The sequence below is a fragment of the Sciurus carolinensis genome, chromosome 15, assembly GCF_902686445.1.
Source record: "Sciurus carolinensis chromosome 15, mSciCar1.2, whole genome shotgun sequence".
Lineage (NCBI taxonomy): Eukaryota > Metazoa > Chordata > Mammalia > Rodentia > Sciuridae > Sciurus > Sciurus carolinensis.
In genome coordinates, this window is record NC_062227.1 from 61,710,150 (window position 1) to 61,727,868 (window position 17,719).

General features: G+C 37.5%; 2 protein-coding genes across 6 annotated transcripts in view; one reads left to right on the forward strand and one right to left on the reverse strand.

Annotated features, from left to right (window-relative positions):
- Positions 1–10,868, forward strand: part of Rab27b (RAB27B, member RAS oncogene family) — a 56,675-nt gene extending 45,807 nt beyond the window's left edge. For all 3 annotated transcript variants that reach the window (XM_047526454.1, XM_047526455.1, XM_047526453.1), the window contains 3 exons: positions 2,188–2,291; positions 4,971–5,094; positions 6,411–10,868. In XM_047526454.1, the coding sequence (XP_047382410.1) occupies positions 2,188–2,291; positions 4,971–5,094; positions 6,411–6,600 (418 nt within the window). In that variant the 3' untranslated portion in view covers positions 6,601–10,868. The remainder of the gene's footprint in view (positions 1–2,187; positions 2,292–4,970; positions 5,095–6,410) is intronic.
- Positions 10,869–13,769: 2,901 nt separating this feature from the next.
- The window catches only part of Ccdc68 (coiled-coil domain containing 68), a 48,848-nt gene continuing 44,898 nt past the window's right edge, over positions 13,770–17,719 (reverse strand). For all 3 annotated transcript variants that reach the window (XM_047526450.1, XM_047526451.1, XM_047526449.1), the window contains one exon: positions 13,770–16,440. In XM_047526450.1, the coding sequence (XP_047382406.1) occupies positions 16,383–16,440 (58 nt within the window). In that variant the 3' untranslated portion in view covers positions 13,770–16,382. The remainder of the gene's footprint in view (positions 16,441–17,719) is intronic.

Genomic DNA, 17,719 nt, shown 5'->3' on the forward strand with positions numbered 1-17,719 from the left:
TTATTCTTTTTTTTCTGTTACTCTCTTTAATTTTACAAATATTTTAAAACTAATTCACAATGGATAGTGAGTCAGAAACATATGCTTTCCCCTTGGAGATTCCAGAGCAGAGTGGAAAGTGGACAAATAAATGACTGCAATACTATCCTAGAACAGCAACAGGGAACCAAGAGCACTAGGTGAGCCCCTAGGAAGAGGCTGTCACCCAGATGAGGAGGCTCCTTACGGAATGCTGTTACCTCCGGTGCCATTATGTTTATGCCCACACACAGAGTATGAGTGAGTGGTATCCGGTCCAAAGGAAGGGAAGGGGGATAGGAAGCCTTTATATAAGGTCACCCACTGAAAGACCAGCATGTGTGAGAGCCCATCAGAGGAGGGTGAACTTTCTCAGAGCTGAAGAAGTTCAGCATGCCTGTGGGCAGTGAAGAGGTGAAGATCGGGGATCTGTTCCTGCAGAGCCCTGACGGCTTATGAAGAAGCTCAGGTGTTAAAGAGTTGTGCATGATCATTAAAATGTTGATAGTAGAGGATTGATGTCATCGATATGAAGCTGTGGGGGTGGGGGAGGTTCCAAACATAACTGGACTCAGGAAACCTAATAAGGGAGCCGTTGAATTTATCCGGGTGAAGGACAATGGTGTGAAACTAGTCATGGCAGGGTAGGTGGACGGAACTGAGCAGGTCAAGAGGTACGTGTCACGTGCAGGTGAAGAAGTTGTGGCAGCTGGGTCGATGACGATGCCATGACAGGAAAAGAAATCAGAAGGAGGGACTGGTTTGTTTGGGACATAGGAAGTTGGAGGTGCCTGAGTTTCCTCCAAGTGAAAATATCCAAGTCCTTAGGCACATGTGTGAAGGGCAGGAACGATCTGGATCTATAAACTATGGGTTTCTTAACAGATGGGCTATAATTGAACCAAAAAACTAAATGACATTTTCCAAGGCATACTTAGAAGATGAGAAAAGTCAAGATAGAACTTTGAACCAGGCATGGTGGCACACTCCTGTCATCCCAGCATCTCAGGAGGCTGAGGCAGGAGGATGGCAAATTTGAGGCCAGCCTAAGCAACATAGCAAGACCCTAAGCAACTTAGCAAGATTATGCCTCAAAATAAAAAAATAAAAAGGGCTGAAAGGGCTGAGAATATGACCCTTTATGGGGTTAAGAACCCTTGGGTTCAATTCCTGGTACAAAAAAAAAAAAAAAAAAAACAAAGACAAATATAAGACTAGAATTTTGAGAAAACCAACATGAAAGATCTACAAAAAAGACTAAAATAGGAAAACAGCAATTAGGAATACATTTAGGGAAGAAGGTGATTACTTCTCCATTTCAAAATCAATGCCTTTCTAAAAACCCATGGTCAATTCAAAACCTGTGGTCCCTGTGTGTGGTCTGTGGTTTTGCCCATTGCTAATGTCTCAGTGTATCTCAGCACACCTTCAACTTCATTGAAGAAGGTGGGGAACTGGAAGAGGAGCAGGAGAGAAAGGTGTTCCTAGTGCACACGGGAGAGCATGTCCTTCAGCATCTTCCTAGAAATGAGTGTTCTCACTTTCTTTCTCCAACTACAAACCTCTTTGGTCCTGGGCTCCCTCAGACACCCTAATTATCTTCTTCTCCTCCTGGATGCCAGCCCAAAGCTCCCCTTTACCCTAAGGAATGACTTTTGAAAGAATCGACAACATTTTCCTTACAAAATCAGTCTAGTTCCAACTGCTAACAGTTGTGGTTTTCTTCATATGCTTCCAGCCATTCATTTTCAGACTCCCCTGTGCCAAGTTTTCCTCTGGGCACAGGCAAGACAAATTGAAATGTCTAAGTGTAAGTCCCCACTCTCAAGTGGCTTACATTCTAACTGTGGACCATGACATGCCTGTAAGTCAAACAGAAACACGTTCCAAGAAGCTGTGTAAGCAATCATGTGATGGAACGTTACAAATGCTGTCCATATATAAGTGCCCTGGGGCTATAAAGCCAGGTCTGTGGTCTTTACAAATATCTACAACCAAACCCTGGCCTGGCCCTTCAGCCATCTTTCTGCCTGTCCTCCCATTTCTGTAGGATAATCCAGCAGGACCAGCCTCAGAGATCTCACACCTGAAAGAGAAACAATGTTGTTTGTACCGTGATCATAAGTACGTGGACTAATTCCCAAATCCACCCACTGTGCTTCCTCGTAGGTTCCGGAGCCTCACCACCGCCTTTTTCAGAGACGCCATGGGCTTCTTGTTAATGTTTGATCTCACCAGTCAACAGAGCTTCTTAAATGTCAGAAACTGGATGAGTAAGTAGGACTGAGTCATGTGTACTGGCCGCTTTGGGCTCCAACCGCACCATTGCTTGTTTGACTTGGGAGATACAGCCAGATTGGGTACCATGGTCTATCTCTGAAAAGGATAAGTCCAAGTACAGCCAGATTGGGTACCATGGTCTATCTCTGAAAAGGATAAGTCCAAGTATAGTCAGATTGGGTAGGGTACCATGATCTAGCTCTGAAAAGGGTAAGTCCAAGTATTTCCTGTGTCACTCTCACAGTGGTGGCCTTTATATGGATCACCCAAAGTGGCTTGGAATCACATTTTCCTTTGACCCTGTTCTTGGAGGAAGCCTATGCAGCTTCTTAGCAATCTATATTTAAGACCTTTTTTGTTGTAAAAGACCATTAATACCACTTGTCTACTAAGTCTCGAATAACTTCTTACAACTAAGTGAACTTCCACTTCTACGGCCTCCAACCTGGAGAGGGCACAGTGTTTTCTGAGATGGGGACATTAGCACCTCAGATGTTTTCAAGGATGAATGGGTTAAGGTTGTCAGAAACTGCTCCAGAGCAGACAGCTATGTGAGGGTAAAGCCTAGCCCGTCAGTCATTCAGCTCACATTGGAATTGACTTCTTAAGCAAGTGTTCAAATGTAAGAACCAGATTTTTCTCATATAGGAAAATCTCTACCATCCATGTATTAGGTGTAATAAAAAACTGAAACGTTGCCTGATCAGTGATGGAAGTCAGTTGGTATGAATCAACATGGGAGAGAAGTGTCAGAATTTTCCCTTATTTTTCTAAATCACTGTGCCACAAAAGAGACTATTCCATTCACATTTTTATGACAAATAAGAAGTTTGATCTAATGGGATGTACAGTTGCAGGTCAGATCTATTGCCCTGTGGGCTGGTGCTGCTCTTGTTATTTCTGGATTTGTCTGGGCTGTCAGTGGCCAGAGTGACATTGGGTTTTGTTTTGTTTTGTTTCGTGGTTTTTAAATTGTAGGTTTGTTCCTCTGCTCAGATTTCTTCTATGACTTCCCATTTCACCTGGAGAGCAAAAGCAAAGTACTTGAGGTCCTCTTTCAGCCCTTGTGATTAGATCTGACTTCTTCCTGTTCACTCTTACAAGGCCCTGGCTCCCAGGCCAACGGTCAGAGGACATGAGGCCTGTTGGTGCCTTGGGCCTTCTGCTTCCAATTCCCTCCATCTTGATTTCTCTTCTTCTGTTTACAGTCAGGTGCTAGGCACTTCTTTCCCAAGATTTTATCCAACACTTTTTCTCTTGGGAGAGGCTTTTCCTGACCACAACCCCATCTGAAAGGACACATGTCATCACTGAGTTCCTTCAACACACTTCACGACTCATTTAGTCACTACCACCACCTGACATTATTTTAAGTATTTTTGTATTTGAGTTTTTGACTCTGCACCACAAAAATACAGGCCTGGATACGTGCAGACTTGGCCTATTTCTTCCATTGCAGAATTCTCCAGCTTGGTGAGCACCTGACACAGGGTTGATGTCCCCCACCCCTCTCTCTCTGTGTATATGTTTATTTTGTTTTCCTTAAAATTAGTAGTATACACTTAATCATTAATATCTAAAACTACTTTCAATGTGAGTTCAATAATAGTTGCAACCAATGGGGAAAATATCAACAGATTCTTTCTTAATTGTTTCTCCAAATGAGTGTTTATTCTAGGATCTGTCTTTATTTCCTTTTAATATGTGTTTCCTTATCCCAATTTTTGTGGCATTATTAGATTCTGAGGAGACAAGAAGATAATAAGATTATTAAATTCTTTCAGAGGATTGTTTGTTTGTCTTTTTTCAAGGCAGATGAGACTCTGTTTTTAAGTTTTCAGAAGGATAATGTTGGGATTTAAGATAGTTAATTGCCACATCTAATTAACACTTCAATTTCTAACACTCAAATAATTGATATTATAGGGTAAGCCTCTGTGTTCTCCCTGTAGTTTTGGCAGGATTCTACACAACACCCATAAAGTAGACATTAAAGTAGCCTCTGTGATTTATCAAACACGAAGGGACAGGTTTCTTATCTTTCTTTCCTTCCCCATCTCTTCCCTCTCTCCCCTCTTCCTTCATTCTTTCCTTGTTTCTGTTTCTATCTCCCTCTCTCTCTGTGTCTCACACACACACACACACACACACACACACACACACACACACGGGGTGCACATGATATTTTCTTGGAGAAAGGAGAAAAACAAGATACCTGTCCTAAAAATGAAGTCTTGGTAGTTCAAAAATATTCCATTGCCTAGATCACCCCTTGGGACAACAGAGAAGGTAAAAATCTAGCAGCCTCCTAATGGAATAAAGAGCTTTCAACAGCTTAAAGTTATGTTCTGGTATCTCCACTTGTATCTGGGAAGCAAGTGGCATGCAGCAGCATGCGGAGCTCTGGGCATTTCCCTGGATGTAGAAGGGCACAGAGAGGTATTGAGGCAGGTCCTTCCTGGACATTATTCACAGTCTGCAGTTTGTGAGGCATTATCTCCATTTTATAGACAAGGAAACTGTGACTGAGAAGAGTAACTAACTTGGCTAATTATTACTAGTAAGCAACCAAACTGTAGATGAACAATTCGATTAGAATCTGGAGTATGAGCAGTCACTTGACTTCGCTTGTTTACATCTAACTTGCTGGTTCCATCTGCTTCCCTTCCAAGGCCAACTGCAAGCAAATGCTTACTGTGAAAATCCAGATATAGTATTAATTGGCAACAAGGCAGACCTGCCAGACCAGAGGGAAGTCAATGAACGGCAAGCCCGAGACCTGGCGGAAAAATACGGGTAAGTCAGTTCCACTGAGAATACTCTGACCTTGTGCGCTGCTGCCAATGAGTGGAGCAGACACGAGATTGGTATTTGAAGGAATCTCCTTGGATCAAGAACAGGATGTGAACTGGAGAAAACCTTCCAGAGAAATATGTGATGGTGTAAAGCACTACTTAATACTAATAGCAAGTGACATTTACTGAATCCTAATTATATGCTAGTAACCATTCCTAGACTTTTAACTCATTTAACTCCTTATAACCATGTGGAGATACTAGAGTAATACCATTTTTTACATAAAAGATTGAATCATAGTTATATGATGGAGGGCCATATCACTAGTAAACAGTAGATCTTAAATTCAGCTTGGACAGCCTAAGATAGCAGCTCAAGTGCATAAACGGTATCCTGTCGCTCAATAACCACACAAGGCTAAAGAGTAGGACCTGACACAGACAGGGTAATGTAGCCCTTCCTAACTGAGCTTCAATGGCAGCTAGAAAGAAAACCGAAAACAAACCTATGTACTTAAAAGGGGACTCCACCATAAAATTTGTCATTATTTTTTAAGCTGAAAGCAATTTCATCTTGCCAGTTTTTTACTAAAGAACTCTTATTCAGAGTTTTACATTTTACATCTTGGAATGCTTGATTCTAAATAAATATAGGCTGCATTCACCTGAATATCCATTCAATGCATGCCTCGTTTCTAAATTAGATTTCTAAATGATTGATTGGAAGGAAAGTCATATTTTAGTGGCAGTTTCAATCACAAGATAAGGCATTTCTCCCCTCCTAGTTTTTTAAAACAATGATAACACCTTGGCTTCAGCTTCCTGACAACCTCCTGTAGCAGTTTCCTTGCCCATAACACCAGTTATAGTCATACTAAACATCAGCCCACTAATTTTTACTTAACTGAAGAAAAGCAAGGGTGTTTTCCAATGTATCCTGTGAAAACATGATTTCACAATCTCTGTGCCAGCCATGTGTTTGCATGTGTGATTTCTTCCTCTTAAAAATATTTATCATTAGCATTCTGTGTGAGAACCCTGAACATCCACTTTTCTTGGCATTTTTTGAGACTACAGTAAGTTCCAGAAGTGTAATATACGGCACAGTGATTGTACTTAATAATGACAAATTGTACACTTGAAAGCTGCAGAGAGGATGTTAGCATAAAAATGATAACTGTGAGGCAATACATTTGTCCATTACCAGATTTAACCATTTCACAATGTATATACTTCAAAACATTGTTTTATGTGATACACACAGTTTTATCTGTCACTTTAACTGACAATATATATATATGATCTTTTCTCTGCTAGCATACCATATTTTGAAACGAGTGCAGCGACTGGACAGAACGTAGAGAAATCTGTGGAAACCCTTCTGGACTTAATAATGAAGCGAATGGAACAGTGTGTAGAGAAGACACAAGCCCCTGATGCTGTCAACGGTGGAAATTCTGGAAAGCTAGATGGGGAAAAGCCCACAGAGAAGAAATGTGCCTGCTAGACTCTACCTAGGGACTGACAATCAAGAACCCCACCCAAATATTCCTCCCCAAAGCAATGATAAGCTGCACAATCATTGTCGAGTAGACCATGGACAATGGCATGTCTTTCTTTTTCTCCCAGAGTATCTATTTTAAGAAATCAGAGTAGTCAACAGTGTTCAAACAAATTAACCAATTGTCCTGGAGGCCCTTCCAAACAAAAATCAAAGATTTTTAAAGGTGATCTCACCATCATGGATGCTCGATTTGTTTTTAATAAAGAAGTTGAGCCTATAAGAGAAAATATAAGAAAGAAATGTTGGTGAGTTTTAAATGAGAACAAACAGCGCCTTTTCACATTGGAGAAGGGGGGACAACTTAAAGGAGAATGTGGAAAGTTGACTCTTTTAAAAAGATTGTATTTACTTCTCGTACAGAATCTGATAACCTAGTTCCACATTTGCACTGGGGAAAATATAATAGCAACAATGGATATACAATGAAGAATTCTATATAGCTCATAAAGAATGACATTACTGTGCATACCCACTAAACTACACCAGAATGCGCAAGTACTGCTAGCGTTGTGAGAGGGTGATGGTCACATTTCTGCTAAAATAAGGAGATTGTGAACAATGTCATTTTTATATTCCTAACAAGTGGCAGATAGATCACAGCAGAACCATGAATGACAGAGTAGAAGAGAAATGCCTGAAGGAGAAAGGAAAATGTGGGGAACATGGCATTTGAACAGCTGAGATTAATTGTATCTGTTGCAGATGCCTGGAAGAGTTACTTAGCCAAATTTCTCTCAAGCCAATTAGAAGCTGACATTATCCTTTGGGATTAGGAGAGTCTCCAGAGGTTTCCATTTGAAACAAAATTTTAGGAATCCATTCAGGTGGTGTTCAACCTCACATTTCATTTTTCATAGCATATGTTGATAGTCACAAGGAGAAATAAACTATTGCTGTTTACTCAATATCTCTCTTAAAAATGTAGTCTAGAAAATCTATCTAATCCTAAAAATTTTTTAAAGATAAAATATGAAAACAAAAGTGACTCTCAATTGTGGGTTTCCTTTGTTTACAAAATCTGGGAAACTCTAAATCACATTTCTTCCCTCCATGCTGGCTTTGAATCCATTGCAGTAATACAAATGTGTCATTTGTAGATTAGCAACTTCAGAATAATGATGGGATCAATTCTGGGGTCACTCTGAATTTTCAAATTATTAATCACACAGAAATTGATGATATCTCTTATTAAATTTTTTTTTAAATTTTGCCTAAGGCAAAAGAACATCTATGGTTGAGCTGTCTTTGAGGGGTGACCAAGAATGGAGCTATATCTTATCTCACCAAAAATATGGTCAGTTGTTCTATTTTTTCACCTAAGTTGTCTTTTCTTTATAAATATGGTCATAAAAGTATTTTTCATTGGCCAGTTCTTAACGGTGTCTAAGCTAATATTACATCATTTTTTTTACCTTTGTTTCTGATAACCATTCCTATAGCAACATTAAGAATCTTATCAATAACAAAGGCAATGTAATTCAAATGTTCTCTTTCTGAGTATATGGCTTTTTGACAGCATAGTTCCTCTACGTATAATTTTTTTCCACCCACACCTAGTTTTTTCCATACTTTATGCATATTTACTTTGTTAAATCAAATACATTAGAGACAAAATCCCAGCCCCTCCCTCCCAGTTTCATAAGCACAGGCAGATCCAAGGGACCGTCTGTTTATAAGGTTCACGGGATGGTCTAGACCCAGAAATGTGCCACAGGTCAGAACAATCTGGAAGCTTTGATGGGACCAGTCCCCATGTTGCTCTCTGACCTCTGGAGTGCGCCCCCAGCTTCTAAGATGGATCATGGTGTTTTCTCTGGAGTGTTCTTCAAGATCTCAATGCCTGTACCACAAAGATAGAAAATTATTATCAAAATTTAAGATATTTCTTCTGGAAAGAAAGTGGAGAGGAATGATAAAAACCACTGCTATGGCAAAGTTTGGCGAACTTTTGTGGTCATGATAATAATTTCTTCTTTGGATTCAAATTGTGATGTCCCCTGCATTTCCCTAATAGGGAGTGTTTGGTCTCTATAAAATGCCAAAGCAATTATTTTGTTTTGATACATCTTTTAGTTCCTCTTCATTTTCCAGTTACATGATTGATTTACTTATGCCAAGATTCTGTCACTGTCAGTTATTTAATGAGTATTTTTTTTCAGGGTCTTTTTTAATATAATTATTTGATAGTTGTAGCGTGAAGCAGAAGGTGATGGTGCCTGTAATTATAGAACTATGCTTGTAAAAATAACAGTTATTGGGTAACAATCTCAACAGGAATGAAATTTTAAGATTGGCCAAAAAAATGAACATATTATTCTACTTACAAATAAAAAACTTGCCTAAAAAATATTTTCTCAGGAAAATTTGACACCTGACCCCAAATCTCTGTAATCCATTGTTAGAATTTTCCTCTGTCATTATATCAGGATTAATAGCTCTGTATTAATTCATTTTATAATTTCAAACTGATCTGATACCATGAGTATAGAATTTCATATTATTTATCCCAGAACAACATATATTTTTAGCCACGATGTGTCCTGTTACTAATTATCTCCCAGATGCTTTAGTAAACCATACTATATTTTGGAGACATATTTTAAAAGTACATGAAACTCCTTCCTGATACAGAATTCACTTCTGGAGTTTACACTGGTTTGATGTTTACATTTCCCTAACTCAGTGCCTAAGATACCTTTGTGACCAAATTCATCTCCAGCCACATAGCTCACTTCCTCTAAGCTTATGTTTTAGGAGGACTTCACAGAGACAGACCCCACACAGCTAAAGGTCTTCTGAGATCTTCAGCAAAAGATTCAAGGACTTCTTGGTATCAGGTGATAATCACCCCTTTCTCTTAATTTCCTAGCTTACTTCTCATGGATGGGAATTCCTTGAGACTCTTGAATGTGATTAGGTACAAGGCTATCCTTTCATGTAAAAACAGGTCTTTTGAAAAATGTACCAAAAAGAGTTGAGAAAATGTAATGTTTGCCTTGATCAGCTGATGGAAGCCAGTCATGAATTAGCAAAGAAAATGCTGAATGTTGGGAGCTGCATTTGTGTCTCTTTCCCTAAGAGTATTCAAATTTATAATTTATCTCTCCAGCCAGTTGTGCTATCACGTCCATATTATCAGCTATCACACCACAAAAAAACTTCAAAACCAGCATTTTCTAGTACTTTATCTGTTATTTTTAACCAGATGGGCCATTCTGTGTCTCAGTCTTTGTCTTGCACCTACAATAAGTTCTTGTTTGTCCATCTCTTTTTCAACAGATAAGATGAACTGGATCAGCCTTATTTTGCTCCCTTGATAGGAAAGAGAAGCTTGACTATAAGGAAAGATACATTAAATATTAATTCAAGAGCAGCCACAATACAAAGTTCTTTAACTTTACTAATAAAGTATTAAGCTGCACGTTGAGTGTGCTGGGACTCAACAAATGTGACGGAGCCCACGTCTCTTCTTGTTGCCAATGAGCGAGTACAGATGTTAGGGTCTACACGGTGCACGGGTGAAGTGAACGAGGAGGCATAGGTGTGACCCAGAATCTTGTCCCATGAAACAAGTTCACTCCCCATTCCTGCTTCTCTGCTCACTTAAGGATGTGCAGGCTTTCCTAGTGGTGTATCACACCAGAAATTTGAGCAAATATCCTCCTACCTAAGGATTTAGAGTTATACTCTCAAACTCAAACTATCAAAAATAATTTTCCAAGTCTCTGGATTCCTAAAATGCATAATAACTCTAAAAGGGAGATTTGAAAGCTGTGATGTTAGCCAAAGTGTTAGAAGAGTTCTTTCACCTTCTATCGCCATGCTTTATAGCATTAGAGGAAGTCTAGGTGTTTGCATCTTTTAGAGGAAATATGAGCTATATCATATTTAAAGATGTCAAGATACTGTCTGTATTTGAAAAGGTTGTCTAAAAATCTTCCATAAGTTATATTTTCTTGATTTTTTGAGATATCGGCTTATTTCTGGGAGAGTGCTGAGCTCTTAAACATGAAAGTGGATGTAGAATATTCTCTGCATGTGGGCTCAGTGCTTTATAAATCTCTGAAGCTGCTTATCTCATAATGTAGAGCTTTAGATAAAAATTGTTATATATACATAGGAGATTTTATAAAATTTTTGCCTTTGAATTCTTGGGTAGAGACCCAACCACAATGATATTGGTGAATAAGAACTAGGAAGAACAACAACAACAAAAAAAAAAAAAAAAAAAAGGAAAAAGTTGGCTAAATCATACTTTTAAATACAGCATAAGAAGGAGAAGGTCATAGGTTGATTTTTACATAGAAAATAAAAACAGAGATTTGTAACCAGATTTATGGAAAATATTTATCATTTTTGCTTGCCAGAGTGAATGCCCTTATAACTAAGTTAATAAAAATGAACACCAAATATTTCAGTATGTCATCAAAATTTTGAATTCTTAAAAACATTTATTCACTGTATATGAATCCAATACTCCCATAAGTTGTACTTTGTTTAATTTCAAGGTATAGCATCTTAAATATATTTTCCTCCAAAGTTCTGTGTACAATTGATGCTTAAGATGTTTTCTAATTTCATATATGAAGAGAAGATCATTAGCAAAAAATAAACAAACACAAACATGAGTACCAGAATAGTGTAACTATTTAAAAGAAAGTTATCTTTTGGGAAAAATATATAAGGGAACTATCTTTCAATGGAGTGGTTTGACTTTGTTTTCCTCATTCCTTTCCTTTTCAAGAGGCCATGGAAGTCATGGCAGAGATCCCTTAGCTGACTTAATCTTTAAGGATGATCAGCAAATTCTGTAGAAACCAGCATATCTGACTTTAACTGAATAGATCCTTTATTTAAACTACCGCTGCCATCTTTGTATCTGTTGGCAAACCAAAATACTACCTGTCTAGCATGCTAATTGTGTATACCCGTGCTTATTTTTTCCAGGTGATTTTTTTCCCCCAAATATTCTTTGAGAGAAAGCTAGTGTTATAGAAAGAATAAGGACCAGAAAGAACGATTTGAGGACCACGGTATGTCAAATATCTTGGCAGCTTCTCCTCATACAGTGTTTATGAACCTTGAGTGCCTCCCAGGGTTTAAGGGATAATATACATAAGAAAGTGACTTGTAAATTATGTTCCATTTCATAAACACATGCTCTTATCACAAGATAATAATGAATAAAAAACTCAAGTCATAATTTGAACCACTTGCGGTAAGAAGTATAACAAGGACAACATACTAATTTTAGTAGGAAACTAAAAATGGGCCGGTTACCTCAAGGTCATTGTGTTTGATTGAAAATATTTAACTTAATTCGTTATTGAAAAAGATGAGCTCCATTTTAATCTGTATGTCCTTTTGTATTTCTTTCAAGGAAACTAAGTATATTCTAGATAGTATATTACAACTTGGTCAATATCCTCCATGTATAAAATAGGGCTTCTGTGTCCATAGCCTGGTTAAATTCTGATTGTACTTGAAATTAAGTAAAAAAAAAAAATCCTGCTTTGGTTACTGTGTTAAATATAGACCACGTTCTAATTACATAGCACTCAAGTGCTCCACTGTATCCCAACCATTTGCCTTTCAGTGACACTACCCTTATTTTTAAGCTAAGCATGTTTGTTTTGTCTCTCTCTACACAGAGTTCTGTTTTGTCTAATGCTTTAATGTAGCTTGAAACTTTAACATGGATTCTTCATTATATATGCCCCTGAATAGACTGTGGTTCCTGATAAACACTGCTAGGTCATTATTTTATTGTACCAAAGTTCTAGTGGCTTCAGAAATCTTAGCATCCAGTGATTTTTATGGTGTCTGGGTTTGAATACTATGGTTAAGAACTGTATTCAGTGATTGTTCTGCTCATTTTTTCAAATAAAAATACATTTTTATCAATTATTTTGTATACGCGGAACAACTTTATGTCTCATGCTGGAGTTAAAGGTGCGGTAGGTGGGAACATTAAATCAGTATCAACATGAAATTTGTATCACATCTAAAATGGAATCCATGCTGAACTAGGAAGTAAGAAGTGATCTGAGCTCTGCCAAGTGGTTTTTGTTTCTCTCTTTTAATTTTCTTATTAGTTAAAGACTGGGCTTTGCTAGAGAAATTTTCTAATAATTTTGAATGATATGTTCACTAAAATTAACTATTAACATGTCAAAGTGAATTCAGTGATACACAAGCCCTTTCACGTATTATAACACATTTCTCCTCCATAGCAAAATGCTGGGCAGATGGTTTATATCTCCCTTGGCCACAGACAGGTGAAATCCAGTTCAAGGAATTCTAGACCACAGACACACAGCCTTCTTTGAAATGTTCATTTGCAAAGACTACCTCGTTCCCAGATCCATATGCTTCTTAGCCTGGCTTTGCCAAGATGATGATGAGTTTTTAATTTAAAGATAAACAACTCTGCCAATGCAAGCAAACCACGCCTGGCACCTTTCCCTCCACTGTGCTCCCCGGGAGCCATAATGCTGTTTCACACAGGTGTGTTCATTTTCCGCTGGGTTCATATTAAATAATTCAAGATAAATCATTAGGGTTTTGCTTTCCCTAATGATTGCATAGGATTTTAAAAAGTCATAGCATGCTCCATATTGAGGAAAAAATAGAGCATCCTGACCTTCATGTCATTGTAGGATTTCTGGTTTTAAGACTTTATGGGAGATTTTGATTTACATTCCCTGTCACATGGAATAGACAGTATGTCTTTTACCCTCCGACTTCTTCCAGTTAGCATAATGATTAGAAGTTTCTCTGTTGGGTATATTTGTTTGTGACCTGGCCCTTTTATAACTATGAGCTATATTCCAAAACTGAGTTGTACCACATTTTGTTGATTGATTTACCTCTCAGTGGACATTCGTTTTGTTTTGTTTTTAGCACTTACAAATAAAGGTGCTATGAAAACTCAAGCACCTTACTGCCTTGGCTGCTTTCTCAGATGTCAAGGGGCCTCACTTTGAGGGAACATGTCTTGAACTCCATATGTATACACTTTAACAATAAAGCAATTAAAGATTACTATTTAGAGCTGTATTGCTTTCTTAATATTTTTCATCAAAAAAAAAAAAAAAAAACGAGAGAGAGAAGGAAGAAAAGGACGGAGCATGGAATGAAAAGAATTATAAGGACTTACCAGTTCTGGGTGGCTGCAGGTAACCTCCAGTGACATTGATAAGGGATCTGTATTTATTTGCAGGTCAGAGGAAAGGCAGGGAGTTTCAAAGTGAAAGAATTTGAGAATGCGTATGTGTATGCTTCTTATTACTATGTTTTAAAATTTATAATACAAACAATTATTTCTTTTTGCTGTTAATTTGGATCCAGGGAAGTGAGCAGATAAATTTCAGGAAATCTATTTAAATATCCAATTACTGACAAAAACAATCCATTTCTTGTGGATTATTTTGTTATGATGAAATAAAGATATTAATGCATAAAAATTTTAATGTAAAATAACAAAATTTACATTATATCTAATTGGTTTGTTTTATCATAAGGCACATAAGCAATTGTTCAAAGGATACGCTATGCCAATTATTTAATCAACATATTTTATAAAAATTTTTTAAATCTACACATTTCTTAGCAATGATTTGCAACAACATATGCAATCAAAGTAAAACTAAGTTCCCAACTTTATGAAGCATGAACTTTAAGCCCATCTCAGATTCTCTTTTGTTTTATTACTTAATGTATTTAGAAGTACAGTTATTTAAAATACAACTGAACTTGTATTTCTTTTGCTGTATTTTCTGTGTAGTACTCTTTAAAACTAATAAATTTCATTTCCCATTGTAATATTCATTGTTCAGAAATGTCTATTTAAGAAACATTTCAAACTGTTTTTAAATGTTATGTAAAAAACATTTTGAATAATAAAATCTAAATCCACAAGGGTATGAGAAATAACCTTTATATAACAAATGAATGATAAAGCTGATGCTACGATAAAGATAACTTTGTTTTTGACGTGTTGGGATCATTTGAGGTTTCTGAAATTGCTTATTGTTATTCTCAGGAAATGCAAAGCCCATTCCAAAGTGAACCTGGACACCTCCTGAGCAGGTCGCATCTGTACTGCATCCAACTGTATTTCAATGTTCAAAAATGCGTATGGTGAAGTCAAAATAAAGCACATGAGGGATTTTCCATTTTTGACTTTAGAATGCATTGTTCTAATAGAAATTATGAAGCTTGTTAGGTCACTTAAATGAGTTCATGCTAAAATCTAAAAGTTATTAAAATCTAACATAATGCTTGAGGTAAAAAAGTTCATCTAAGTGAACTCCAGGGAAAGGTGGATTCTCTGTGTACCCTCAAAACACTGCATAAAATCATGAGTAATAAGCGTAAATAAGCAGATTCTTACCAGAAAAGTTTGTCTATCTAAATTCTTTTGATGTTAGTCTAACAGGTGAAAGGCCAACTCACTACAGGAAATGCTGATTGTCTCAGTAAATGTTGTTTCTGACCATCATCCACAGGATAATGCCGACAGCCCTCAAGAAAGTTGCATGTTTGTTATATAGCAAGAAGAGGGTTCTTTCTATCACTGGGAACTGTCTCGGACCACCGAGTGAGAAGGCAGAATGAATATCAACAGCCAAGCCAGAAGGTTCAAATCCTTATCCACAGTTAGCAGTCAGGAAATTACATAACCACTTTCAATATCTCTTCTGTAACTAGGGATAATGACCTGACGTGCTTCTGAGGGTCTGGGGGAAGATCAATACAGGTAAAGTATTTAGAATTGTGCATAGGAGAACTACGATGTATATTTATTAGACAATTACCTTAAAAACTAGCAAGAAGTGAAAATGTTTGCAAGAACACCATGAAGCATGAAACTCATGCAGACAGTAATGCAACATTTGAGAATTACATTACTTGGATGAATTTATGAATACCTCATTTCACTTTAAATATTTAATAAATAATACTGATATTTTGCATTCTGTATTGAAAGGTTGGAAGCATTTTCCTGAAAAAACGTTGAGAGTTATACACAGTGGATGACTAAGGTCCTAAAGAGAATTCTCCTTTGGGGTGACTGAGTCTCTCCTTAATCGTTTCATTGAAGTGTATTGCCCTTTCCTGAGCATCAGTATGCTTATATGGGCGCAGCCATGATTCTCAACTTTTGAGGGCAGGATGGGTTATGAAATTAGCTCAGAAGAATCTACTCCTTCCTTTATGCATAATTCAGTAGGAAACAACTCTTTAACAATAGATAAGAAGATAAACGTATATCATAGTAAGATATTTCTTATTAGCTAAATCAACTTTAAAATACTTCATTTATTCATACATCTATACACTCTGCTTATACACACAAAAACCACTATCCAAAGGTCAAAAATGTTTTCAAGAGTTCCTTTAGCAAAAATCTGGAAACAAGATTCAGATTTCTCTCTCTCTCTCTCTCTCTTTTTTTCAGGTTTAAAACAGAATTCATCTTCCATCCGGGAAAGCACCTGGTCTCTTCATCTATTTACCAAGTTTTGAAGAAAGGGTTCCTCCCTCAAGTACATATTTGCATGATTTTCTGGAGTATCATCTTCCAGCAAAGTGACTGATATATAATAAATCCCATTTAAATACTTTCATTGTGCTATTTTAACAGGAAAGTTTAGACACTGTGTTGAGGAAAAAAATAAGCTCCACATTGTCCTCCTCAATTGGATCTTCATCCAGACAGTTCATTTCCGTAGTCTAATCAACATCACATAAGGGGAAGTACCTTCAGTCTTCATTTCGCTGGAGAAAAGACCACATGATTATAAAAGTAGAGCATATGAAACTCTAGTGATACGACAGCTGTACCAGCACCATGACACCTCCACTCCCACCACACTGCCAAGTTCCACCAGCTGCATTGGTCTGAGAGGTGGCCCTCATGGACCTGTTCCAGTCAGCTCCACGGAGACTAGTAGAATCACAGTGTGAAAGCACTTAACATATGCAAATTCAGCTAGGTTTGACAGGACAAGAGTAAGGAAGAGTGCGGGGAAGCCAGAGAGGTCAGAGCCTGTGTCTGCCTTTCCACTTAGGGGAGACAGGCACCAGAGTGAGCTTGAAGTTAGAAAATGCAAACCAAGCTTTCCCTCAGCACATTTTAGTCCTGAGAGCTTCTCATAGCTTGACCTTCTCTTCTCACTATGTGATTCCAGTGTTTAAAATACGCATGTATGTATACCTGTATACACACACAACCATGTATGCATACGCCTATGTAAATACATGTGACTTGTTATTTAACAACATGGCTCCTAATCTCAAGCAAACCACTTCTTCTGGTGTTCAACTCAAGAAGCATCTGTATATTTTAATGTTTGAGAATAAAAACGTTGCTTGTACTTCCTGAGATATGGCATAGAACTTACATAGAACTCCCTCTTGGGGGTAATTTAATAGATTTGTGAAGACTAGATTTTAGGTGTATGATTTTTTTTGTTTTGTTTTTTTACTTAATGGCTACTTTTGTAATTTACTTTATCCCTAGAGTTATAATTCCATTGTATATTGGTGAGTCCAGGCTTATCAAACAGTATTGCCTTCCTTTTTTTTTTTTTTTTTTTTTTTTTTTTTTTTTTTGGCATTGGGAATTGAACACAGGGTCACTTAGCCACTGAGCCACATCCTCAGTCCTTTTTTAATGTTTTATTTTGGGACAGGGTCTCACTAAGCCCTTCCAGCCTCACTAAGTTGCCCAGGTTGATCTCAAACTTGCAGTCCTCCTGCCTCAGCCTCCCTTGTCGCTGGGATACCTGGTACCAATTGCATTCTTAAAGCAGTCAGTGGTTAGAGTTCATTTTGCAAATGGGAGAGCTGTCTTAACACTGGAATTTCTATCAAAAATCACATAACACAAGGGATATTCAGTCCAGTTTCACCAATTCTATTAGGAAATTTCCCCTCTTGACTTTCCCCAAAGAAAAATCTTTAAAGTAGTAGACCTTTAACTATTAATTAACTGAAGCTAAAAAACTGACCAATAAAACCATTCTCTCCAACACACCCCCTCTGTAGCAACCAG